Consider the following 26,249-nt stretch of genomic DNA (forward strand, 5'->3'; position numbering starts at 1 on the left):
ATGTAGGTCATCTCTGATGAAAAGCTCTTAAATCACAGACAGAGTAGCACAGTACCCAACAGCACGTCCTGACTTTTACATTCTCAAGAGGTCTGGCTGCTAGGCAAGTTGCTTTTTCTTTTTTTTTCTTTTTCTTTAATAATTAATATCTATGATAATTACAGGGGACAGTCTCCTCCTCATAGATTTGTTGCAGGAGATGGTTCTTATCCCCACAGAACTCATTGCTTAGTGACTCCTGTTTCCAATCCCCAGACTCTCTCAGAGGAAAAATTATAATGCTGCCCATCAAACCACCAGATCCATCATAAAAGGAACTTTGAAAATGAGAGTCAGGTGCCTAGATAGATCTGGTGGCACATCACTGTAACAGGCCCCAAAAGATAAATATGAGGTATGATCCTGGCAACATTACTTATTGTACGACATAGCCAAGACATGTGGATTAGCTCCACCGAGGGTCTTAGAAAGTGAGCTTGTCAGACCCACAGAGGATAAGAATGATCATGATCCGGTACAGGCTAACCCCAACACCTCAGGCTGGCATGCCAGAAACACCAGGCAAAGACTGATCGAACACAGTTTTGGAGGCGAGTATTGCCAAGACCTGTATACTTACCACCAAGTCCAGAACGCTTGCTCAGAGGGGATGGGATAATGGAGAAAGAAAACTCAAAAAACAGCTGCCTCAAGAAATGACTTGTATTTGTAAGAAAAGCAATGAATGCCTGGCACAGAGTAAAAAAATGCTCGTATGAAGTTAAAGTGAAAGAACAGAGGCAAATGTTCTTCAAATACCAGCAGCACACATCGTTAACAGTGCAAATAGAAACTACAAAATGTTAGACTAATCTAGTCAGCCAGAATACAATGTTAGCCAATGTAGGAAATGGTTGAATTCTGCCACTGATGGCCTTATGGCTAAGAATTAAAAGGACAGGCACATTAAAAAAAACCCTAAAAATCCTATGGTGTGGTTATTTTTTCTTCCCTCCCCCTTTTGCCTGGCGTGTAGGCATGGGCAACGAGGCCCTCTCGGTTATGGCTCTCTGCAGCCGGCCACTGCGACAAGGCAGCGTGGCCTGCGGTGGTTCTCGAGAGTCGCTCGTCCCTTCGGCCCCTGGTAAGCACACAGTGGAGGATGCCACTGCGTCCTCACCAGTCCATGTCGAGGCACAAGTTAACTCGACATGGGGGGTGGCTCTTTGGGAGATGCGTGTTTCAAGGACCTGTGTCCTTGGCTGCTTGAGGAAAGCTAAAATCTCTGACAGGTAGTTATGGATGGCTCTTGTGGAGGTAGCCACAATGCCCAGCTGCAGCTCCATACGGCCCATGGACTGTGACATGAGACCCATGGACTGTGCATGCTCCCTCTTGATATTTTCCAGCAGCTGCACAATCCTACTGTTGGTTTCCATCAACAGCTTCTCTCCCTCTGTTAGCTGGGGCTGCCCTCTCCAACCCCGATCCCTAGGGACAGGCTCAACACCGCAGCGCTCTTCATTCATTTCATCATTTCCCTCCTCCTCAGGAGAGTCACTTTCAAACTGAGGAGTCCTACTGAGTGACTGATCCCCGGGAGACTGTATGTCCATGGTACACTCCGGAGTCCGCGCTGGCGTTTGAAATCCCTCAAAATCCTCCCCAACGTTGCTGTGCGTTTCAGACGAGGACAACGGCCACTGCCAGCTCTCTGTGGTCCTGGCTGGCGAGTCTTCGTCAGAGGCAGGCACCGAGGATTCCTGTTCTTCAGCCGGTGTGGACAGCGAGCTCCCTCGGTGATGGCCAGCTTGCCCCGAGGATCCAGGAACCTCCCCATCTTGTTCCCCAGTGACATCTGGCAATCAAATAGAGGAGCAACAACCACTGTATCTGAGGCCAGGCAGATGGAGGTATCTACATGCATTGGACAACACACAGAAAGAAGCCAGTTGGGAAGCCAGAGTGTATGTGTTTGGGCAAACGGAAGGGCGGACTAAAGTTTAGTGAATGCACTGGGCACGTGGTACTTGACATTATTAACAGCTTTTGGTATAAATGCACACTGTCCTGTACCCATAACACACACAGCCATGCTGCATCCCAAGGCAGGAACTACCAATTCACCTCATCGTGACTGTGACAGGAAATGTCAGTGAACCTATCAAAAAGCTCACCTATGCACTGCAGTGGTGTCAGTCAGAAATCCCTGGGACGAGCTCAGGGCCAAGTGTCCAATTGAGCTTCCTGGGGTGCCAGATGTGCTCCACCACTGGCTGAGGGCAGCCCTTTGTTGTTCTGAAGCACTGCTGTCTATCTTCACTTTTGTCCGACGTCTCACGTCACTCCCACCCCCAGTGTGCTCTCTCCCAAATCACTGCTGCAGCACGACGGTGGCTGTCCACAGCGTGTATCCCGCGAGCAATGCCCTCCCTAACATTTGCCAGATTTTCCTTGTTCTTTTCTCCAAACAGCAGGAAACGCTTCCTGAGGGCATTGCTCGCCAGGATCTCATCGTCTTCTGAAAATAAACTGAAGTTTTGCCCTCCCCTGGCTACCTCTTCCCTTGCCTGAGGGCACATGGTGGAAATCTGGGTGCAATTGCTTCCCTGTGGCAGCTCAGTGTGCAAAGAGGCATTGTTACAGACATTAGCAAGGAGGATATTGTGCATATGCTTACTCTACATCCTCCCCTACATAAATGCACTCCCAAAGGCTAGAGATGGCAAAACTTTTTGCACCCACAGCGATCACTGGCTCACAGCAGAGCGCAGTCTGTCCAGCACCATTCTTGGTTACGAGAGTCAGTGGCTGTAACTCTCACCCTTTCCATGCTTCAGATAAAAATAACCATGAGTTAATTTTGGTTTTTTTTGGGGGGACAATTCGGTCATCAGAAATTAATCTGGGGTGGTCTGGCTAAGATGTTGCAGTACGGTAGCCCAAAAAGCCTGCATTCCTCACACTCAGGCAAGGGATATGGGAGAAAAGTGCTGCTGTTGGGAAGACTGTGACCTGAACAGCATGGCTGGCTGTGCTGCTCACACTACAGTGCTCTGGGTGCCAGCCTGCTGTCATGACTGCTCTATGGCAGCTCAGTCTTGAAAAATGTTATTATTTAAGGAATAATTTCTGCTCTGTGAAATACCTTTATATAGATGCTGCTCTTCAGAACAATTTGAAGCTGTTGGAAGGTGTTGCTGAGGTCATGTTAAATGATACTTCTGTTTATGAATCTGAAAAGTCTGGTTTTGTCTGCTTTTTTAGTTTTTCTAGTTTATATGGTTTTAAATGAAAGCTCCTTCTGACAGACCCAAGGATGTCTCCTCCTGTGTGTCAGTCTTTGTCTACCCTAATATGGCATTCCTTATTTCTACACTCAAGTGCCTCCAGTATTATTCTGCCCTGAAGGGGATTCTGTATGTCTTAATATAATTATGATTTTTAAAAATATTAAAATAATGGATATTAATTGTGCATTTAGGATATTCACTACTTCAAAGTATTCACATTCAAAGTATTCACATTCTCTCTGTGTCTGGCTGGACTGTCCAGTTGCATGTTTTATGGAAAGTGAGGATGAGATTGTATTTGTAAAAAGGCATGAGCTCCTTATGAAAATGGATCTTAGGGACAAACTGTCATGCAATCATTGGCTCTTCCACTCCATGGAGATTTGAAAGGGACTGTATATCAACCTAACTATAGTAACGGCTTCTTCCTTTGCACTTCTTCTCTCCCTATGCCTAATACAGCTGTAGCTGCAATCCTTCATTAACAAATCTCTCTTAACAACTAGAGTATAGGACCATGAAATTCTTTCTCAGCATTTTCCTATCTGAATACACATGAAAAAAAGAACAAAAAAACAGGGGACCTAGTTTTACCACACATAGCAAACACACATTTCAGTTAAATTCTATGGAATTGGAGAAAGATGAGGGATCATATATATATTCATTCTGGTAGAGCCACTGGTCATACAAAAGGTCTTTGTATTTCTTCTGACAAGTCATCAGAAAATTGCCCGTGTACACTGACAAAAGTGTCCTAAACAGAGCTCACCTAGCAACTGGTAAGTAAGAAAACCAAACTCAACTGACAGTCAAAACCTGAAGCAAAACAGAGCAAAACAGAACAAAAGACCCCTTCAAACCCCACATTAACTAATGAGTATTTCTGGAAAGAGTATCACTGAGTTTAGTTGGTCCAGGTTCAGGGGGATCATAAGAACACTTTTGTTATTTGTGCATGTTTACACGTTTGCCAGAGGCTCAAAAGAAAAGCTTCTGTGAAAAAAACATACTAAAGTTTTGCAAAATTCCTAATTCTCTATAAAAATGTACCACTTGCTGTCCTCCTAATCACTATATTCAGCCTTTCTGAGCTGAAAGAACAGCATCTGGCATAGGTGACCAATAACACAAATGACAAAGAGCACAAGAAAACAGTGAAAACCCCTGTGTAGAAAGTTAATTGTGGAAACTACTGGCGAATACTTATGAATAATGAATACATTCAACAGGTTTTAGGATAGGTTTGAGGATTGACTAGCAATGAAAAAGAGGAAGATTCGTAACTGTTACTATATGTAACAACGCGTTCAATACCTCTAGTAACTCCGGTTATGGGAAGCTTTGTGAAGCACTGACATGGGGCATAGGGAAACCAAGGCATGGCCTTATACGAGCTTTTGTACACTACAGAGCATTCTTGGGAAAACTGTGTGAAGGTCACTGGCTGTCACCACCTTCATGAATGTGTCAGTCTCTGCCCAATAAATCCATTCCTTGATGACCAAAGGTCGCCCTATAATTCAGACCGGATCTTGGCTAGATGATTGCACTAGTGGCTAGGTTGGTGCTGTGGAAAAGGTGTGCCAGTTACAGTAGGGGCACTGGAGAACCTGGTTTGGCCAGAAACTGCCCTTATTGGCCAAAAGAAGGTGACTACTTCAAACAGCTGCCGAAAGTGGGATTAAAGCTGACTGAAGGAGTTACCTCAGCTAACTGCCTTTACCTCATTTCCTTGGCAAAGGGGTGACTTCCAAGTGACTGTCAAGTCAGAATTAGCTATGGACCAAACTATATACCAACACGGTTGACCTTACTTGGTTGTTAACTTGCTTAAAAAAGATTTCTCACATTTAAAACCAAGTTTAAATACAGTGTGTACAAAGAAGTACAGCTAGCTTCCTTAGGGATGAAGCAAAGGGAAGAGTCAGATTCTCTGATCTAATAGTTTCCACCTTACATACCATTCCTACACACAGCATTTTGCTCACAGTGATATACACGACTTACAGGCAAAATAGGTCACTTAGGTCTTTCATAAACATCTTTATATCTAATGATACCAGCCAACTAACTGACAGTCTCCAAACCGTGACTTGCTTCATGTTCCCAACCTCATCTCCCTTACTCTGACAGGGCATGACTCCCATTTTGATCTTGAAGTGACCAAGTGAAGAATCAGAAAGGAGCATGCATATGGGCTAAAGGAAATACAAACATCTGGAAGATAGTGACCCACTACACTTCAGCTTTCGTGTTTGATTACTGTGAGCGCTACTGCAGCTATTTCCAAAAGTTACATGGGATTCACGTTTTACCTTGCTGATCCTGTTGTGTTTAAAGAAAAAATGAGATCTGTGATTAAAGCGGTCCATGTAGTAGGAACTAGTGAACCTTCATCAAAATCCTGGCTATCCTCCTTTCCTGTCAAGCAGGTACTCTGTTTCTGCAGTGAAGCCCATAGCTGGCTGCTTGCACGGGTGTTTGCACTGGGCTGATAAAGCCTGGTCTGATGTGTTAAATTAGCAATTGCTCCTGGTGGCCACAGGAGAACTGCTCCATCTTTTGTTCCTGCAGGGGTGATCTGTGGTTTGCCTGATCCTGTTTTGAACATGGTGATTAGAAGACAGGATTACTCCAGCCTTTAGGCTCATGAACATGTCCATCATTTTGGAGCATTGCTATACCATGCTGTCTCTTTGCATCACAATATTCATTACCAGTAAGAGTCTTTTACATTTGTTATTAGACATACTTAGGACTGTAGCAGTTATTGGGTTAAGATACACAGAGAACTGAATAGTCGATTCAGCTGTAGGGATAGAGGACTGAGACAGAGGCCAAGAACAGAGCAGGGCTTTGGATATAAACAAAGTTTAGAGACATCAGAGGTATTTCTTTAACTTTTGTTCACTGAGGAACATTTGAGACTTATGCCTGTGTTGTGCCTTACCTGCCACTTGGACTGGCAGTTGATCCCTCCCCTGAGATGTGCTGCTCTTTAAGAATCCCTCCTTTTGAAATCCCACCATTTCTGTTTCACCTCTGCTACTGGATCGTTGCCTTTTCCATTATCTTTCCTTTTCAGGTTCCCCACCAGTGGAGCTGGACGTGAGGGGTGGGGTACCGTCTTCCTGCTGACAGGTAGGTGGAGATGTTCCTTGGCCACAAGAAGTGGCCAGGAGCTCAACAACAGCGGTAACACAGTTGCGGAGCTTCCTGGGACCTGCCTCTGCTGCTCTGGACCTGGGCCTCTGCCTGTATCTGCATCATGCCTCCTGGGGTGGGTGCATTTTTCAACCTGCTTAGGTACACCAAGGTGATAGATGCCTTGTAAATACCTAAGATAGATACAGACAGAAACTGTACCATGCACAATCAGTTATGCAAAACTTCATACAATGCCAATTGCACCTATATGCTGTAGTATCACCCACCTTTTCTAGCATCTGCAGTCAACCACAGTCCAATATTTGGCACATGTATTTTTCCTTTTGAAAAGTGATGGGAACACAGGACATTCATTCTTCCTTGGTGTCAACAGGACTAGGCGCATAGCTCTTAATGTCAGGTATTGCATATGCACATATTTTGTTCCATAGCCTTCCCTAAATGTGAGTTTGCAAGCTGAGTTTAATTCCTTTCATTAGCTGCTAAAATTTATTTCCTTGTCAATAAACTGCAAAAATCAGTTCCATAAGTACTAAAGGGGTAGTCTTTAGGTGTGTAGATTTGTTTAAACTACATTAAAACATGGCTATGATGTTGCTTTTATCTCATGGATTAATTTTATAATTTCTTCTATTTTTAACTACAAGCAGCTTGATTTTAGTATAAAGACCAGGAGTGATTATGTGTATAAGTTTGCATGTCTGAAAGAAAATAAGCATCTAAACCAAGCAGATGCACCTATATACACTGTATTCCTTTTAGATTTTTGTCTCTTCCCATATTTATACAAAAGACCTGGCCCTGCTTAGTTTATGAAAGAATAGCTGGAAAGTAACTTGATAAATACTTCAGGGTGAATGTCTGTGGATGGGGGAACTATGTGAAGGGCAATTTGGACAAACAATGAGTATGGGAATCTAAATAAGGCTCTCGAAGAAGCAGATGAACTCCAGTACTAAGGGGGTGGTAGCAGAACGATGAGAACTGATTTCAAAAGAAAGCTTGATCAGAAGACAGAAGTTTGTATGATAATGTTGCCTGTCATAGAAGCAGTTGTGCTTGATGAAGTGATTTCTAGTGTCTCTGGGGAAAACCAGGTGACTCCTATTTGCAGATAACTAAAAATGGATTTTTTAGCTATTAGCTATGCCCACTGACAACTGATGTCTTTCTTTTTAGCTACTGAAATCAGAATAGAGGTATAAAAATTCATCAAAGACCAAAAGTAGGTAAAGTATAAGTAGGCCTTCAACATACTGCTCAGCATTTAAAGACTAACCTAATGCGAAAGCACTGCATCAGAGTAAGAATGTTAAAGGTTAAGACTGAAATCCAAATTTGTTGTTTATGATCACATTTAGAGGAAAGAAATAACAAGTTCAGCCTACAGTTATGTCTTGTAAATGTAGAGTTAAAGAATATACAAGAATGGAATGAGTTTTCATTTAGACAATTAGGCTAATCCTCATAAATCTGCCACCATGAGCACATTTTAATCTGGAATTAACTTCTTCCAGCCCCACCCCAAGTGAACAATTTGCAGGATTGTGCTTAAATCACAATGCCAAAATCACACATTTACCATACTGCAAACAACAGGCAGAGAATATTACTTTAGCAGTTACCATCATGAGGAGATAACAGAAGTGCTTTGCAATACAGTCAAAACCATAAGCCATTTGAAACACTTTTGTTCTATGAAAATGGAGTAAAAATACTTGGATATTCTCTAGGATACTGTAAACGCTACACTGCACATTAAAATCCAAAAAAGGGAAAACTTAGGTAAAATAAATCAGTAAAACATAAAAACTGCTCAGTGACTAAAATGAATCATTGAACATTGAGTATCTACAAATACCATTACATGATTTATGAAAAAGATTTGTATGTATTCACAATAAAGAGCTAGCAAAACTTTCTGGAAAGAAAGTCTTGTTCTTCTAGGGCTGAAAATACTTTCACATTAGTACATATAAATCACATTTACATACGATAATCACACCATCAAAAGTAATTTTAAGGAAGGCAGAAAACCGGTATGATCAAATTCTTTCTATAGATAACAATTTTCAAGTACCAGCTCTTTAACAGTATGATCAATTAATGAAAGAATTATACAGGCCTTTAAAATGCACCTGCAATCCTGAAGCCTTACAATTCGGCCTACCTTGAAAGAGGAATGGTCATTGTCTAACAGTGGTTTCTGTTCAAGAACAAAAACAAAGCAGAGAATATAGTCAATACCCACTCCTACCCTGCAAGCCAGGTGGAATTTAAGTGGCAATTTGATGTTCTGTTTAAGAGACAGCATTTGAAAATTTGGCCTAGTCACAAAAGAAAGACAAGCAATCAAAAGAAACCAAACAGAAAGGTGAAGGACCTAAGACACTTGCAGTCTTCTCTGTTCTTACACTTAATTCTCACGCTTCCACACCGAGGGGAAAAACCAAACAAACTAATGATGAATTAGCTAAAACCATTTATTTTTAATTATGTTAGAAATGAATTAACATGGGTATGTGAACATTTGAAGGAAAAAAAAAAAAAGAGAAATAGCAGCAAAGGGAGTTTTGAGATGAGGGAGGTAAGTCCTTCATCTCCCTGGCTCCTGAAAAAGAGAGAGAACACATTAAAAGTGTTGAAAAAGTTTTCCACTGCCCTAACTGTACCAGGCTGGAAAACACATGCAAGTTTTACTGTTCCTCAGGCACTTGTGACTTTCAGTATGTGGTTAGATATTCAATTAGTAATATCTGAGTATAGCAAGTGACACTCACATATGCCAACGCATTTAATTCCTCTGTTTCCAAATGCTACAAACCCCATGTTTTCTTTAACACTTACAATTACTTTTCCAACTTCTTTTATACCATTGTCTTGTTTGGTTGATGCTGAAAGGTTCTGAAAACCTTTTCAATTACTGTCCTGTAGTAAAGAAAAACAAGTATCAAAAAAGAGTGCTACATACACAGGAATAAGCTGATAAATTCAAAGTAATATCAGCACCCACACAGAGACTCAACCGACCTCTGCCCAGGATTACAGGTGTTTGTATATTATTAGTTAAAGCTGCCCAGGTCACCCAACGTAAGCCCTGGTTTGAAGTGCTCAGTACTGAGAGTTACCTCTTAATTCTGTGCCGACAGATGCTAATCGGCACATTGCCAGGTAGGTGCCAAATTTTTTTCAGTGGAAAACAAAATGTTAGCATCGTGCTCCTTGAAATGTGCTGATTTTTAACGCTTTGCTCTTCCAAAGTGTTTTGAAAGCACGTATGTCATAGGCACAGTCCTAATCCTTCACGTTCTTACACTGCTATGGACTCCCCACAAGACTACAAGTCCTAAAACCTGTAGCCTTGCTACATCAATAAAAACTGGGGCACATAGTTTTTCGCACATACACTTCCCAGATTCCCCCCAGAGTCACTGCTTTGTACTGGTGAAAAATGACAACCTGATGACAACCTTTATCTTATTACTACATTGCTATATCATTAGAATTGCAAATATGTAATGCAAATCAATTACTTACACGGATACCCTTCAAGAATTCTTCATTAAGCCTGATGCCTTTTGCTCTCATCTTCTAAAATACAGTGGCTGGTGAAGATCAGAAAACCTTCTTCCTGCATAAAAGCACTGTAGATGCTGGAAACTATCAAAGGAGTTGACGTTGTGAGTGCTGTGAAAGTTGCTTTGATGGTACTTCCGTTGTTTCCTGCAGACAAATCTGCATCATCAACTTCACCCCAGTGAAATAAAAACCTTATTTTTGAACCCAGACGCCTTTGTGAGTACTTTCTTCAAACACAACATAAAACTGTAAGCTAATCCACTGCTTGGCATTCACTGATATGTATTTGCTCTGCAATTTCATTGTTTCAGATGCCATTTGAATGTGCCACCTTTGAAACAATGGACGACAGGAATGGGATGAAGTGTGGATGCTTATTGCAGACAGAGCTAATAATATTTCTTTTGAATGCCATCAACTGATATTTTTCTATTCAAATAGAAAGACTTGATGCCACGTAACAATATTCTGTGTGGATGATAGCACAGTTACTCTGTACCTGAGAGGTGGTACTAGCATCTAAACTGTTCACCGGAGGAAAATCCTGCATGTGTATTTGGTACTAGAGCCCACACCAAATGCCATAGATCAGCATCAATACATACAAAGGGATTATTTTATATTGATTACCACATCAAATCTACGCACAAACCAACCACCCCAGCTCACAACTGACATTCGTGTGACACTGTCAAAGTGATATTCATTAATGCAGAAGAATAATTTATCCTGTCATTCCCATTCCACTATGAAAATTTAGCCTGCTCTAGTCTTAATTTTGTACTTTCTCTTAGAGGATTTTTATATGAGGTTTTTAAAATGAAACACTGTCCACTTTAGCTTTCACTGGAAACTCCGAATTGCTCACTAAATCAAACCCATTTCCTGGCAGTGAAAAACCTTAAGAGAATGAAACTTGTAAATTATGTACCTAGACATTTACAGAGCTTAGTTTATGAATGTGTTCCTTAAGTACCAACTAATTTTAACATTCTCCATCCACAAGAAGTTAATGATAAACAAGTTGAAAAAACAAACTGAAGGAAACTCCCTTAGAAAGCCACATAAACTTTCCTATGAGAAGTTAAATCTATTATTTTAAAATATTAATTTTGAAAATAGTATTTTCTGCAGTGATGAGGAAAACTATGACCTGAAATTTTTCTTTTAAGGTTTTTTGAGTATTATCAAATCTTCTTTTTAATTTGCTGCATGAATATTTTGGTTGCTGTTCAGTATTAACAGGCTCACTCCACATTACCTGGAACTGTATTTTACGTACTGCCTCCAAAAAACTGCTGCTACAACTGTTAGTTTACATGTTGCTATAATGTACTTATCCAACAATTCCTGTGAATGTACAAGACACAAAAGAAAAAAGAACACCTCTTATCCCTCCCCACTATCCCACAGAATCCAGAAGCAGTTTCCCTATTGAAAACGCATCCCTCCAAACATACAGTTTGAAGTTGGATGCTGTTTCTCCAGCTCAGGCAACCACTGTAAGCAGAACATCAGTGGCACGGATGAAATGCAGGTTACGTTTTAGTAACTCCCACTATGTGACTGCAGTCATATGCTTATACTGCCCATGCCATAATGTTGTGAACCCAGACAGGTTATTACTTGGATCTTCAGACACAAACTTCCTATCTTCTATCTGAACATAAAAAAAACACAGCCTATGTCTTTCCCTCTTCCTATCTTCCCAAGCAGCCGTGAACCCTCTCAGAAGACAACCAACAAAACCAGTCAAACAGAAGCACAAAAGCCATTATTTTCATCTTAATGCCTCCCTCATCTATGACCCAGAAAACTGAATTTTCCATTGAAGGAAAACTCTCCAACAAGAACGTAATGATTTTTTACATGCTGCCAAAATACATTTTTCAGAAAAATACCAGCAGCAATGGGATTTATTCTGGCACATTCTCTGATTGAAGAATGGCAAATATCACTTCCTGGAACCTTTGTTAGTGACCTGAAAGCAGGTCAGGAAAGAAAAAAGTAATCCTGATTTTTGTCCCATTTAGTGTTAAAAAGCAAAAGCTTCCCTGTTGAGAGAAGCCACTGCCTACAGCCTAGCTTTCCCTTCCATGACACTTAACTTTGTTGAAGACTGCAGACTGTTTTACCAGCTATCACCCAGGGGCTCGGGGAGGTTTTAGACCCTTCCTTGGGTTGGACACCATGAAAACGTGGAAATGACACAGCCCTGCTCAGGAGAGCTCACAATCTAGGAGAGCAAAATGACATACAGGAGCATGGAAAAATACAGTTCAACACAAACAAACTCTGCATACATGTATATACATTTACATTTAGAAAAGCTATCCAGGTAGCACCACTATTTCTACCTGCCCCTCTGCCTAGCCATCATTACTTAGATGATTGCTTAATAGGGATCGTAGGGGAAGTGGGTCTTAGGAGAGATTTCAAGGAGAAGGATGTGGCCTTATGAATCAGTTCAGGAAGGGCACTCCATGCATACGGGACAGCGTGGAAGATGTTATACTGAAAAAATAGTGCAGAGCAGCATTTCTCCAGGTCAAAAAATGCCAGTGTTGTGTGCAAGATCCCTATTTTCTTAGACAGAGACAGTGTGGTTATGGGAGTAACATTTGGCCATTAAAGAGACAAGTGAAATCACTAACGTAGGACTACACTGAGGATACGTTACTGGCCACGGATACTCTGAGGCTGCCAGGTAGCACAGTAACTGTGGGTGATGATATGGAAGGGTTTGGAAAAGAGCTGGATACAAAGAAGGAAAAAAAGGCAAGATGAAGGAAAGGAGACAAAAGTAAGAAATGTGGGGACTATTTTCAAATGTAGTCTTCTGTTTGAGTTCTTAGTGTGTTTGCAATTTATTAACTAAGTAACTAAAAAACATATAGAATAATTAATGTACATTTGACACCATAAAATAAACTGGACTATATGCCAACATTTACATTATGTTATTATCCTTCACTATGGAAAGGTGAGAAACAGGTTAAACAAGAGACAAAATGCTTCCCCTTACCCTTCTTCTTCCGTACTGAAGCTTGGAAATAGAAAGGGAATGAACTGTGAATCAATTCTGAAGGTAATTTTTATATGCTAAATCCTTGTCTGTTATTTTGAGCATAAACATTTTTCTTCCATCTAAGAAGTCAGTCTCTCCCTGCTAGCTTCTGCTACGCATGTCTCTATCAAACCACAGCAGACAGATAAACAGCTTGGCAAAAGCACAGTTCATCAGGGTTTATACCTTAGCTATATGAAATTGCTCTCCTGCAGGTATTAGGGACACATGTACATATTGTTTCCTAAAAGGTTTATTAAAAACAGTACGTGGGGCAACTTATTGCTACCAAGGCTTTCCAACTACGATAACAGGGGATTTTCATGCACACTGATGTGGAAAGGAATCAGGAGCACACGTTATCTGCCACATTTTGGATTAACTCATTTGAAAGAGAACAACTGAGATGGTCTGCTCAGTATTATGGAGCACGGAGTGGCTAAATCGGTGTCAATAAAACTGTAAGTAGAGTTCAGAGCCAGGCAAAGGAAGTAACTGTAGAGAATGCAAGATCTATCTATCTATATATATTTAGAAAAAGATGTTATTTAGCTTTGGTAAAAAAACAGACTCTGAGGGAAAACAAATGTGGAAATACTATTTATCTGTTTCTTCTCCTATGCAACAGGTGACATTCACTAAAACTAAAGGAATCACATTTAAAACCAATAAAAAGGAAATACATTTGTACACAGCACATTATTAGCCTGTGGAATTCTCTGCCACAAGACGCTATTGAGACCATGAGCTTCTTTAGTTCAGAAAAAGGATTACACATAAATAGTGATGAGAACATCCACAGTGTTCATCTCTACATGCTTCCTATTTAGGCTGCACATATATGTTATGAAACAAATGCTTGTTCATTAGATACTTTAATGGTATATAAAATGTGGGTGTTCTCATAGCTCATACAGATGTCCAATATATACACAGATACAAATAAAGATATATAAATTATATATAAATACACACATACAATCTGTGTTTTATGTCAGAAGACAACTTTTAACTGATGATAGTGAGAACATTTTCTCTTTGGAAGCTTGGTTGGTTGTTGTGCAATTTAAGGATTCTTGTTCCTTCTGCTAACAGGACCAATATTAAAATAGGTAGACCACAGATGTTATTTATAACAGTAGTCATATTGTTTGCTAGAGTGGCAAATGTTCAGAGTATCACACAACTGGTATTTACAGGCTTGTTCAGGAAGAAGACAAATTTCTGCCATGCTCTAATGTCACTACAGTTTTACTAGGGGACATACACTTGTGAAACATGGTTCAGGACTATCCCTCAGAATAGTGAAGTCTTGCCACTAATATCTGCCCCATCTGGATAAAGATATAGAAGGGAAAGGTGCTTAAAGATTCAAGTATGTTCCATGGTTGCTAGCCACAAGAGCTGCTGTGCTTTCTGTCAGCCGATGAGAACAGCAGATCAAGTACTATAACCTGAACAGGGGGTGAGAAAGCTAAAATCTGATGGTCATCACTGCAGAGCTGATGTTACAATCAATAAGCTACTTTCCTCTAGAAAAGAGTGCTTCCTCTCTCTGCCTTAAGAACAGTATCTACTATGTGAGACTGAAAAGTAAGAGAAATAGAAGAATATCCAAAGTGATTGAAGGGGTAAATCAGTGTCCAAGTATTTCTGCCCCTTGGGAAAATTTGCTGATAAGCCAGCAAAGTTTTACAACTTCTTAGCACTCCATGCAAGGAAAACAAATCAAAACATCCAGACCCCAAAAGTGGCTCCAGAAATAATAGTTTATATTTTAATCCTGGAAGAAAAATTATGGAGCATTCACAAACAGCTGAAACCTCTGGTCAAGTTCTTAAACTTCCTGGCATGGAAACCCCAAATTTCCTGAGATCTTGGAGCTACATATTCGAGTGTTCCATTTTGGTCTTCATTTGGTTGTTATACCACAGAGAAGACAGTAACCACTTCAGCACCCCTTTCTTGGTAAGAACTTCCACTGCAGCTATGTGACTTGACTCGCTAAAAGATGGATGGGGTCCATCTGCCCCAGAAAACATTAACTTCCAAGGGGAGAAAAAGTGGCCACAAGGCTTTGATTCCTTACAGTTAGCCTTGAGATGAGTCCATGCCAGAAAAAAAAAAGTGATTATAAAATGTGAGGATTTAAATCAATGTAAGGTTACATGGAATAATGGTTCTATTATATGAGAGACTCTTATTACTCTGCCATGAGGGACATGCTTTGTTTTTCTACCCAATTATCACTTGCTAAATACACTGGTTTAGTGTCACGGCCATATATAAATATGCACTGGGCTTTCCTCTTTGTATATATGGTCCATTAATAACATATTTATTAGCCTAGATGCAGAAATTCTACTTTTTAATGACCTAACAGAAAAGCACTATTACTTTCCTCACTTCTAGAAAACAAATCAAAATTCCCAAAGGATTATGCATATCTAGAATGTGGATGATCAAGCGAAGGAATCTACAATCACATTTCTTAAACTTAGCAAATAAAAGACTCAGTACTTTTTTATTACCAACAGTGAGAAGAATTACGTTTATATCATGCACAGAAGTCAAAGTGATATAATAATATGCACTTTCTCTGAGCAGAGGCTAACGAAAACAAGTTGAAGTTGAAGCTGCTTTAACACTGTCAGCTTTTTAACAACAGCTTCTGGCAGCTTACCTTTATCCACTAATGAGAGGCCACAGGAATTTAAAATAAAACAATATTAGATGAACTGAAAAGGTAGAAAGCAAAGCTAACAAAATATGACACAGCATTACTTTCTAATAGATGTGTCAAACTTTGATGATGCATAAAAAATGTATTGACATTCTCTTGCGTAGCAGGAAAGGCACAAGTTTAAACAAAAACTCTTCATGCGAATCATGCATAAGTTGAACTCTCCAAAGATGCAGCATTCTTGAAACCTTTTCTGCTCTATATACTGTACACAGTGCAGTTCCTTATAGGCATTTTAACATATATGCACGATTTATTTGTATTTATTTACATTTCTATTATGTCAGCATGCTTGTGAAAAAACACTTTCTTACCAAGCTCTTCAAGCTCTGAGGTCATTGACTTAGACCGCAAGGTCAGTGCAGTGGTTGGAGCTCGCTTAGGAGGCGGTGGGGCTTTGCATTAAACAGAAGGATATACAGTGTAAGTAAATCCACATCTCTAAAGCACTATATTCAAATACACAGGTTTATATTCATTTAAAAGAATATGCTACATTAAATAAGGCAACAATAAATACGTACACAGAGAGGAAAAAAACCCTGAGATGCTTTTCATGTACTGAATTTCTATACTGTTCCTACTTTAGCGTAGGTAGTTTGACACATCAGCAAGCTTTTATGTAACAGGATACATAGAAACATTTAAAGCTAAAGAACTGTGCACTTCTATTTTAAAGTAGGAAAAAAGACTTTCTAGAGAAAGTGCCTCCCAGCAGTTGTGCCCCTCTTAAGAAATACATAGCTAAAAATCTCCTGGAGACCAGGCAATCTCTGCCAGACTCATTTCATCTTTGAAGAAACTCTTAAAGCTGAGAAATACAAGAAAGAAGATTGAAATTTATCTTAATAGTTACAGTGAGACTAGGGAAAACAGGTGATCCTTAGAATAAAGAAGATCTTCAAATGCCAAGGCAATCAGCTAGCACAGAAACTAAAATCCAGCATGCGTTTTAGTATCCTGATAACAAATGTTTCTGGAGGTCAGAAAAGAGCTTAACATCAGAAACATATTATGCCAGTGTTGGTAGGGTTTCCAATAAACAGAAAGGCCTCATGAAAAACTCAGAAGTCTTAAGTGTTTTGGTCAATAGCATACATCAGGCTACACTATTTTGACAAGAGGTGGCAAATCAGTTTGAGGGCACGAGTGATGAAGGAAAGAAGGAGAAAATGTTCTCCTGTCCTCTGTGTCAGCATCACCTTTTCCCTGTTAAGCTCTATCACCTTCTTACAGAGCCCTGAATGACAGTATGTCACAAGAAAGCAAAACTATAGCTCAGGTTCAGGGCCAGATTTGAGGCTGTGTGGGTACTGCACATATTAACTCCAGTTCGAGATCTGCCCTTGCCCAACAAGAGAAGTGACAGCAAATCTGTGAGGAAAACTGCACAAAGCACTGGATTGTTAAATGGAATTTGGGATTGTTAAATGGGATTTGGTATCTGCCACCGGCCTCCCCATAAAGGAGAGTGACAGCAAGAAAATCCTTCCACATTCCTGAGGTACAAGGGCAATTGCAGGTAACAAGAAAGGCATCAAAAAGGGACAAAATTAAAGAGTGAAGGCTTTTTGGCAAATGATACATTATCAGTAGAAGGCTCTGGAAAGATTAAAGATCTGGGTTTGTTTTTACAGAAGCAACTTCCCTTTGGATTATGTACAACAGCACTTTTCTTGCAGGCCAGTGTGACACATCCCAAAAGGCAGAGGTGGAAGGTTTCTTTAAAATGTGTGAATAGTAATTCTATCAAACTAAAAAATGCGGGAATAGTAATTCCATCAAACTAAAAATAACACAGGACCATGCCCTTTTTTCCCCCAAATGGGCTTTAATTTTAATAAGCAGATGGCAAGAACACTCACAGTGTAGCCAAAGTTTCAGTCAGGACAAAGAGGCAGCCCTCGGGTGGCAGTTTGGAGCCCACCCTCTGCTGAAGAGCCAAGTGGCTGTGAGCGGCAATTTCAGAAACTGGTGGGAGGAAGAGGAATCTTCACAAATGTGCTGTTGCTGTACTGAACACTAGTTAGCAGCAGCAATCTTTTCTGTTTAATGATAATTATGAGGGCCTAATGACTTCCCACAGTAGCTGTTACCTGAAAAAACTCAGGGGTATCTAAGGTGAAGGAAATAGTGCAAAATCCTTTTTCTTTTTGTCTTTTGGTGAAGTTTCGGTGGGGTTTTTCTGGGGGGTGAGTGGGTGGGAAACACACTGAAATTCCTAAGGGATTAGCTCAACCTTATGATATAGGTTAACCCATAATCTCCATTAAACCTTACTAAGAAAACGTATTTCTTACTTTTCTTATTCTTACAAAGGTCCCTTCTAAAATGTGTGTTTTGCAAATCAGTAGTTCTCAATGATTTTAAGGGTAATTCAGTTTAGAATTAAAACATAAAAAGACAATCTGTTCTTTCTGCGTTTTTGTCTCTCACTACTGCAAGGAGGTTTACTACAAGATCTTCAAACATATGAATGTATGAAGATCCATAAAGATGAAATTTTATGGCCAGCATGAAAAGGGAATATTACCCTTTTTGTCATATATTAATGCATAAGTCAACAGAATTAAATTGCTCTAAATTAAATAGAAGATTATTTCAAATTTTAACAGTGAAGTCCATAAATCAGGATTTATAAACCAGTAATTTCATGTCCATGCTCTGTTTTCTGTGGAGCAAGACCAAAAAGACTCCATTAGGAAAACAGGAAAATGTACCTTTCTTTCTAGCTGTGTCATCTGGATCAAGATTCCTGGTTACTGTGACAACCTTAAGAACTAGGTGATTGCCCCCTTGTCGAATCATGTTCACCACCTGCCTGTGGCCAACTTTCACCACGTTCTCATTGTTAACCTGCAAAGAAAGAGAACAGCCTTTCAGATGAACATGCAGAAAACATCAGTTCTTTCAGTTTGAGAAACAGAAGGTGGAAAGGACAGGATGATGGAGAACTTCTAATTCCTAATTGTCTTCTAATAAAAATACATATTTAAGAAACAGCACATGAAAACAGAAAAACAAAGCTAGATCTTCATGAAATATGCACCTAATTTCCTTATAATTGCCATGTTTTAAGAGAAGTTAATGAAAAAAGGTCAACCAAATCTTTCCCTTTATGTGTTTTATTCCCAGCAATTCATGTGCTACAACTCTGCATTTCATACACTAAAACCATTTTCTTACATGACAGTAATTCATGATTCTATTATCCACAAACATTTAAATGCATTCTATGCTCTCTAACATAACCAATGAGAAATTAAAAACTTTTACTTTACAGATCATCTGGAAACAAAGATTTTTCACTCCTGAAGTAAACTCATGTTTAAGAGACACTCTTTTATTATATGCGCTCTCCTCATCTCCCAGCATTTTCCTTCTGGAAGTTTCTGGAAGGATCTAATGTCCTGCAAGCAAAGGCAGGAGGGCCACAGCAGTGCAAACCAGTCTTAACAGAGTTAAGTGTGTGAAGCCCCGACCGGCTATTGCAGTCATGCCAATTAAACTGCACTGCAACATTCAATCTGAAAATACATATTCTCTGGGTAATTCCTAGTGCTGCATCATCATTTTCTGCTCTATATGTCTTTCCATAATATTAATGGACATAGAAGAAAGCACAGGCATAAAACCTGTGTATAAGCATGGATAAAAGTAATTGATTTATTCATTCAATCTAGAAGAAGTCACTGAAAGCTATCTGAAATCTGAATGACAGCTGCATATAAGTGCTGCATGTGCTGTTTGAGCATAAAAGATATTGAGGAATGGAATGAGTGAAGAAAAGATGCTGCCAGAATCCATGCTGGGAAGTTGATGTCTCTCCAAAATTCAACTGACTCAGTTATATTTCACTGAGATTGCTCAGTGCCTTCCAAAATGAACAGTCATTTTCCAAATAAAGTGTTTTTAGGCTCCTCTATTTGTTCTGACAGGCTGGGCATCTCACACACGGAATAATTTGCAGTTTAGAGCAAATTCTCTCATTAAATATTATTGCCATTCAGCAGAACAAGCACAAGCAGAACCATTTCAACTCAAAATCATTTTCCCATCCATTGTAGCAAAAGAAAACCTTGTCTTTTTTCAGGCTTTAGCTGAGACAAAATGCATTATGCTGAAATAACATCTTGGTAAACCAGATTTAAACACAATGCTGCAGTCAGAAGTCTCAAAGTATGTCTGTGTGCGATGGCTACAAGCTTGAGATGCTTTCTGAGTTTCATGTGCAGTGATGTAGGTGTAACACATGCTGAACACCCAGACCTGCTGAGCAGGCAAATATGAAGTTCTCCCATTCTGTAGGTTGGGGATATAAAAGAATATTGATTTGAATAAGACTCTTGCTGTTCTATTTTACATATTCTTGGCATCTGGCATTTAATCCCAAGATCCGGTATTTATTTAGCTGGGCCAATGGCATGTAAATTTTATCTGCCTAAAACATTTTAGCAAATGGAATTATCCATTTACTTCCCGATTCCTTCCAGTGTCAAGACCTAAACCAGGTAATCCTATTCCACAGCAAAAAAGTTTATGTAATTAAGAACTACAGGAGGCATCTACTCTATCTTTACTGGATCTAAATTTTAAGCCACTGGAAGCCAGTGTGGATTACAATATAATCCCAACTGCTGTCAAAAATAGAGACCTCCAAATAAATCAGAAGTTAAGATTAATCAAACACATGTACGCTAGTGTAAAGTGATAAATGTGTACAATGATCAACAGCTTCTGCAGCATGCCATCTGTTCACATCCCTATGTGCAGTGATATTTAACATTTAGAGCAAGAGCAAATATATATGACATGTTTTTTTAAAGCTGCTTCAGAAACAGCACCTGTAAATGACTGTTTCTAGCAGCTTTGTTTAAAAGGAGTGTTACAAAAGCTGGGACCCAAAAGATTTCTATTGTAAAGATAAAAATATTGATGGAAGATGTGAAGATTATTTAAGCCAGAGCTTACAGAAATATTTGATAACAAAAGAATCAGGAATTCAGCAGAGCAGGACCTCATCTACCCTTTAGCACTTCAGTGAGTAAAACTACAGCATGATTAAAAAGCCACAACATTGGAATTCTCAATTCCAATTTCAATGACAAACTCTCTATTTCTTTTGACCTTCTTCTTCACTATTTTCTATCTAAGCCAAATGACTCCAGAAATGGTCAGTATAAGGAGTAAGTCACCAGAGTTCCAGCAGGTTGCTTTGATATTTTTAGTTTGATATTATTCAGCAAAACTTTATCAGGTGTGAATAATGTGGTGAGACTGTCTCTGCTTCCACCTCAAGTTTTGGCAGTGGGGAACGGTTACTGAACCTCATCCAGGCTTTACAAACAGGCTGAAGACAGTGAACTTTCACAAGCAGTAAACCAGATATCTATGTAATTGTACTGTACTGTAATTGATATTAAATGTGAATCGCATTCATAGAATCATAGAATAGTTAGGGTTGCAAAGGACCATAAGATCACCCAGTTCCAACCCCCTGCCATGGGCAGGGACACCTCACACTAAACCATGTCACCCAAGGCTCTGTCCAATCTGGCCTTCTTTGAAACATTACAATATCCTTTTGCTTTTAGTGGCAAAATGTGTAGAAGGATGTTCTACAAACAGCCAAACTACCAAAGCTGCTTTGCAGGCACAAATTTGTGTCTCTCTCCTCTTCAACCCAATCTTTCATCGTATTTTCTGTAGTCTTTCACTGCAAAACCTTACGTTCTTCTTTCCCTTTGACTCTTCCCCCAAATTTCCCTGCACAGAACATTCTTTCCGATGTCCTTCATATGTGAAAATACAGAACAGAAATAAGTACGTGCTGTGGCTGGTTCCATGTGACAACAATGGCATCTGGTGAGCCAATAATGCAAATGCAAGGAAAACTGCCCCTTGGGACAGCCAACACTTTCAATAAATCTCTTCTATCCATTCCCAACTCTCAGGAAAAGTCTCAGGACTTTATATGCTTGAAATTCACATTTTAGCATCATTTGGTTAAAACTGGGCAGTGGGATGGAAGCTACTGAGAAATAATTCATGAAATAATACAATTATTCCAGACTCAATGCCTTGAAAAATTAGCCTCAGCTGGAAGCCTGAGCTATCTCAGGCTGAGCTTTCACTTTGGGCAGGCATGAAATGTTCTTGAAGCGTTTAAAAGGAAGAATACTTTGGTGAAGATCAAGATTTTTTCATCTCTATGTCTCAGCACTTTTTCTACCTTGTATGATCAAGGTACACGGGCTTTTTTAGAGCAGTACAATTTACAAGGCAGGAGAGTGATGACTTAAGAGCAACTGGAGAGAAATGAGAAAAATCCATAGTAGACAATTTTTTCATATAAAATAATTTGCTAGTAGTGTGCAATGTGTTGCATGTCAATAACTTGAAGTATTATCAGACACAAGGCTTATACCACTGTTTTTGATGTACCTCATGCAACATTACCTGGCGTGAACCACTGGGTGGAAAGGATCGAGTGACCATGCACAGAGCCAAGGCCACAGGCAAGAGGCAGTTGCTCCCCAGCCTTCACCCCACAGGATCACACCACTGCAAGTCAGCTTACACCTAATGGCAGGTGGCACGAGAGAAAGGCAGAGCAACACTATGCATCAGTTCTAGGCCCCTCAGTGCAAGAGAGACATTGAGGTGCTGGAGCGGGGCCAGAGAATTGCAATGGAGCTGGTGCATGGCCTGGAGCCCAAGTGTGATAGGGAAGGGCTGAGGGACCTGGGGGGTTCAGTCTGGAGAAGAGAAGGCTCAGGGGGGACCTGATCGCTGCCTACAACTGCCTGACAGGAGGATGGAGCCAGGAGGGGCTGGGCTCTGCTCCCAAGGAACAAGGGATGGGACAAGAGGAAACGGCCTCAAGCTGCACCAGGGCAGGTTTAGATGGAGCTGAGGAACAATTCCTTCCCCAGAGGGTGCTCAGGCATTGGAACAGGCTGCCCAGGGCAGGGCTGCAGTCACCGTCCCTGCAAGTGTTCACACATTGTGTAGATGAGGCCCTCAGTGACATGGTTTAGTGGGTCTTGGTTGGACTTGATGATCTTAAAGGTCTTTTCCAACCCAGCTGATTCTATGATTCCGTGATTGGTCAGTATTTGGAGGAGATATGGATGGACCTGTTTGCAGCCATAAGTGGAGGTACACGCAGCTGCTCAATCCAGACACTTTTGGAAACATTTAAGACACTAAATATTCCTCCATGAAAGCAAACAATACTTGCCGTCACCTCCGCAGAGTTAAGAGGTTTTATTCCTTTCCCCTAGCTATGGAATCAGTTATTGACGTAGTTGTCATTTCACAGCTTCCTACAGCAATGCAATACACTAGAGTGTGAAACAGTCAGTTCTCCAAGACAAAAAGCAGTGTGCTGTGTCTCCTTTGCACCCCCACCACTGTGACCACAGCAGACACATTGCTGCTTCCTCCAACACCCTCTTAGAGAACTGAAAGAGCTTTGGGGCTTGCATTTGGTGTGCTTCAGAGCTGCGACTTACGCATGCTTAAAGCTCCAAACCAAAGACTGTGGTCAACAATGACATTCCTCTTGCATAAAGAGCTTTGAACATCACTAATGAAGAGTTCTCTCTCCAACATGGCCATTCTCCCAAGAGATGATTCAAAAGCATGGACTAAAGCAGTAACAAACTGATAGTCATAAACTACACTATCTCTAACATCCAGGTGCACTGCTCTGACTTGATCTTACTGAGCATTTGTACATCACAACATTTAAATCCCATAAAACCCAATAGAAATAATAAACTTTACTCAAGAATAAATAACGCTGTGGTCTCCAAGAGCCAAATATCAATCACATTTTTTCTCCACATAGAAGATGCATGAAAACCCATGACATCAATAAATTCCTTCTGAACTTTACCAAGAAAAAGATGCTCCTGTTCAGGCAACCCAGACACAAGTGCACAGGACGTAGGAGGAAAATAGCTCATTAAATGGAAGAAGTTTACAAAGGGATAGGATGGCAACTGGTTTGAGTATGAATGGAAGGCAGCAAAGTCATCTGATGGGTGATTTCAAGAGATGTGCTCTGGCTGGGAAGGGTACCACAAAAGAAGGCCTGAAGCCAGAAGCAGAGGAGGAAGGCAGAAGCACTTTTTAACATGAGATGACTGCTATGAGCACAAAGAAGCAGAAGCAGGTGTCTTCTGGTCTGTTTGTACAAAAACATTTTAGGTAATCTCAGAGGCCACAAAGAGCTTCAATATGCTGCAGGAAGAGAGAGGACTACAGCAAGATGTGAGGCAGTGCAGCCACACAGGTGCTGCTGAGGGGCATGAAAACCGTAAACTGGTTGTTTCGTGTATAATTACATTGGCACAATACTAAATGATCACTATGCTGCCTACAGGGCAGCTGGTATTGACTGCAGGAGCAAGGACAGAGATAGAATTACCTTGAAATTTGTTCCCTGAAGATGAAACTTACCCTTCCACCCCCCAAATAAAAGTATTTCCAGATTTTAAAGTAAATGAAGGAGTATATTATTCTTTACAGTGCCCACCTAGTCCCCAGAGAAAGCTACAATTGGGCAGGTCCTCATTCTTTTGCCACATTCCCCACCAGGAAACATCTGAGTGCAAACAGACTCTTCAGTGCGTAAACACATGCATTTAGCTCACTTCCACAGGCAGATTTAGGGGAGGAAAAAAAATGCTATTATCGAAAAATGTGGATTTGGGGGGGGGGGGAAGAGTGTTAATGAGTGTCCCAGAGATGCTGGGGCAGTGTTCAAAGCCAGGTTGGACAGAGCCTTGGGCAACATGCTCTAGTGTGACATGTCCCTGGCCAAGGCAGGGGGTTGGAACTAGATGATCTTAAGGTCCTTTCCAACCCAAACTATTCTATGAATCTATGACTCTATGAAAATGAAATGAAATAAAATGAAATAAAATAAAATAAAACAAAACAAAGCACCAAACCTGCAAGTGGTAGGACAGCAGATGCATGAGCTGGAACATATTCACCAGAGCAGCCTTGCCGTAGGAAGGTGCAAAAGAAAAAACACTACCAGAGAAAGAGACCTTTGCAGAGTTTGTTCTATTAATAATAATAAAAAAATCTTAATTTCTTGCATCTTCTTAATCTTTTCATTATCTAAACTTTCTCTCAGTGGAAAATACAGTCAATCATTTTCAACAGAAATTAAGCAGACAAAACTCCATCATTCTGCTCACAATGACGATCGGTGCAATGGTGAATAAATTCACCTTGCAGTTGTGAATGCATGTTCTGTCAAAATAAGCTTCCAAAAGCTCTTCCTGTCCATTGAAGTACTTCAAAGAACAACAAACCCCAAACCTGTTACACACACGTACAACCCCTGCCTACACACTCCTTAAAAATCCATCGGTTTTTTACAGAACACATGTTAACCCAATTACAATTTGTACCAGTGCAATAAATAGCACACAAGTCATTTTGTGGGCTCAGATTATACTTTTGCATTTCAAGTAACTACACAGATGTGCACTTAACGCTGTGTCAGGATGTCACAAAGCAGCAGGAATATCCCATCTGTGAAGTGCTCTTATTTTGTAGACTAAAACGTGAGACAAAGACACAGTGACCTAAACAATCTCTGGGAAGTTATTTGTTCACTCATTGTATCAGTGGTGCTAACCCAGGGGTCTGCTGCAAGACTCTGTAACTCACTGAACACCAGCAATTGGTTGTGATGTAGGGGTTGTGTTCCCCCAAACAGTTTGTGATGAGCTGGAGCAGTTTATAGCACAAACTTAGGTCCAAAACTTAGACCAGGTCACGGTGTCTTGTGGTTGTGTTGACCTGAACACTTTGTGATGGGCTGGAGCAGTCTATAGCACGAACTTAGTTCAGGTCCAAAATCTGCACTCTACAAGTGTATTTAGTGTCTCAAATCTATGTTAAACCCCATAAATTCACTCTAAATGCTGAATGCTTTTACCAGTGCTTGCCTTCTGTTGTAATTCAGCATCAACAGGCTCATAAGCAGCATGAAAGTGGACAGTACACCTTGAAAGGTTTCTGTGCAAAGCAAATTCAATCAAATCCTGTTGGCAGCATACTTCCCCTGAGTATTACAGGAAAGGACTGAATGAATAATACATTTGCTGATAGAGTTTGGAAATCCTAATGAGAAGGCAAGTCAAAAAGGTCCAAATCCAAAAGATGTTTTGGATTAATATGAGATTTTATGTGCTTATGAAATGCATTTAACCACAAATAATTTCAAGATCCATTGTCTCAAAAAGCTGGCCTATGAGTTTGATCTGTGTCTTAAAATAGAAAGTAATGTAACTTATAAATGAGTCCCATAATGGAAATTTATTCATGAATTTCTATTTGTAAGCTCCATTATTCACATCATGCTACAGAAGTTTGAACAAAAAGACAA

The 26,249-nt window shown here is 40.2% G+C and overlaps 2 protein-coding genes across 6 annotated transcripts in view; both read right to left on the bottom strand.

The window, feature by feature from the left end:
* SHANK2 (SH3 and multiple ankyrin repeat domains 2) overlaps nt 1–26,249 on the bottom strand; it is a 359,601-nt gene that overhangs the window by 24,194 nt on the left and 309,158 nt on the right. For 2 of the 5 annotated variants that reach the window (XM_057408747.1, XM_057408749.1), the window contains 3 exons: nt 18,553–18,688; nt 16,147–16,227; nt 13,048–13,068 (listed from right to left, as the gene is read on the bottom strand). In XM_057408747.1, the coding sequence (XP_057264730.1) occupies nt 13,048–13,068; nt 16,147–16,227; nt 18,553–18,688 (238 nt within the window). Of the gene's footprint in view, nt 1–13,047; nt 13,069–15,772; nt 15,782–16,146; nt 16,228–18,552; nt 18,689–26,249 lie in introns of all 5 variants that reach the window. The other 3 variants (XM_057408748.1, XM_057408746.1, XM_057408750.1) reach the window with 2 other exon arrangements.
* Nucleotides 689–9,573, bottom strand: LOC130598879 (uncharacterized). The gene is made up of 2 exons (XM_057408768.1): nt 6,226–9,573; nt 689–1,837 (listed from the first exon to the last, which is right to left on the bottom strand). Exons 1-2 carry the CDS (start codon nt 6,302–6,304, stop codon nt 978–980), a joined length of 939 nt encoding a protein of 312 aa, XP_057264751.1. The 5' UTR covers nt 6,305–9,573; the 3' UTR covers nt 689–977.

This window comes from Pezoporus wallicus, unplaced genomic scaffold (genome assembly GCF_028554395.1).
Source record: "Pezoporus wallicus isolate ANWC-B61680 ecotype Strahan unplaced genomic scaffold, APGP_CSIRO_Pwel_v1 contig_6382, whole genome shotgun sequence".
In the NCBI taxonomy this organism is placed as follows: domain Eukaryota; kingdom Metazoa; phylum Chordata; class Aves; order Psittaciformes; family Psittacidae; genus Pezoporus; species Pezoporus wallicus.

Coding starts and splice junctions, on each gene's coding strand:
- LOC130598879 (XM_057408768.1), bottom strand. CDS start 6,304: ATGGTGGGATTTCAAAAGGAGGGATTCTTAAAGAGCAGCACATCTCAG. Junction 1,838..6,225: donor ACTGCCAGTCCAAGTGGCAG/GTAAGGCACAAC, acceptor TTTGATTGCCAG/ATGTCACTGGGGAACAAGAT.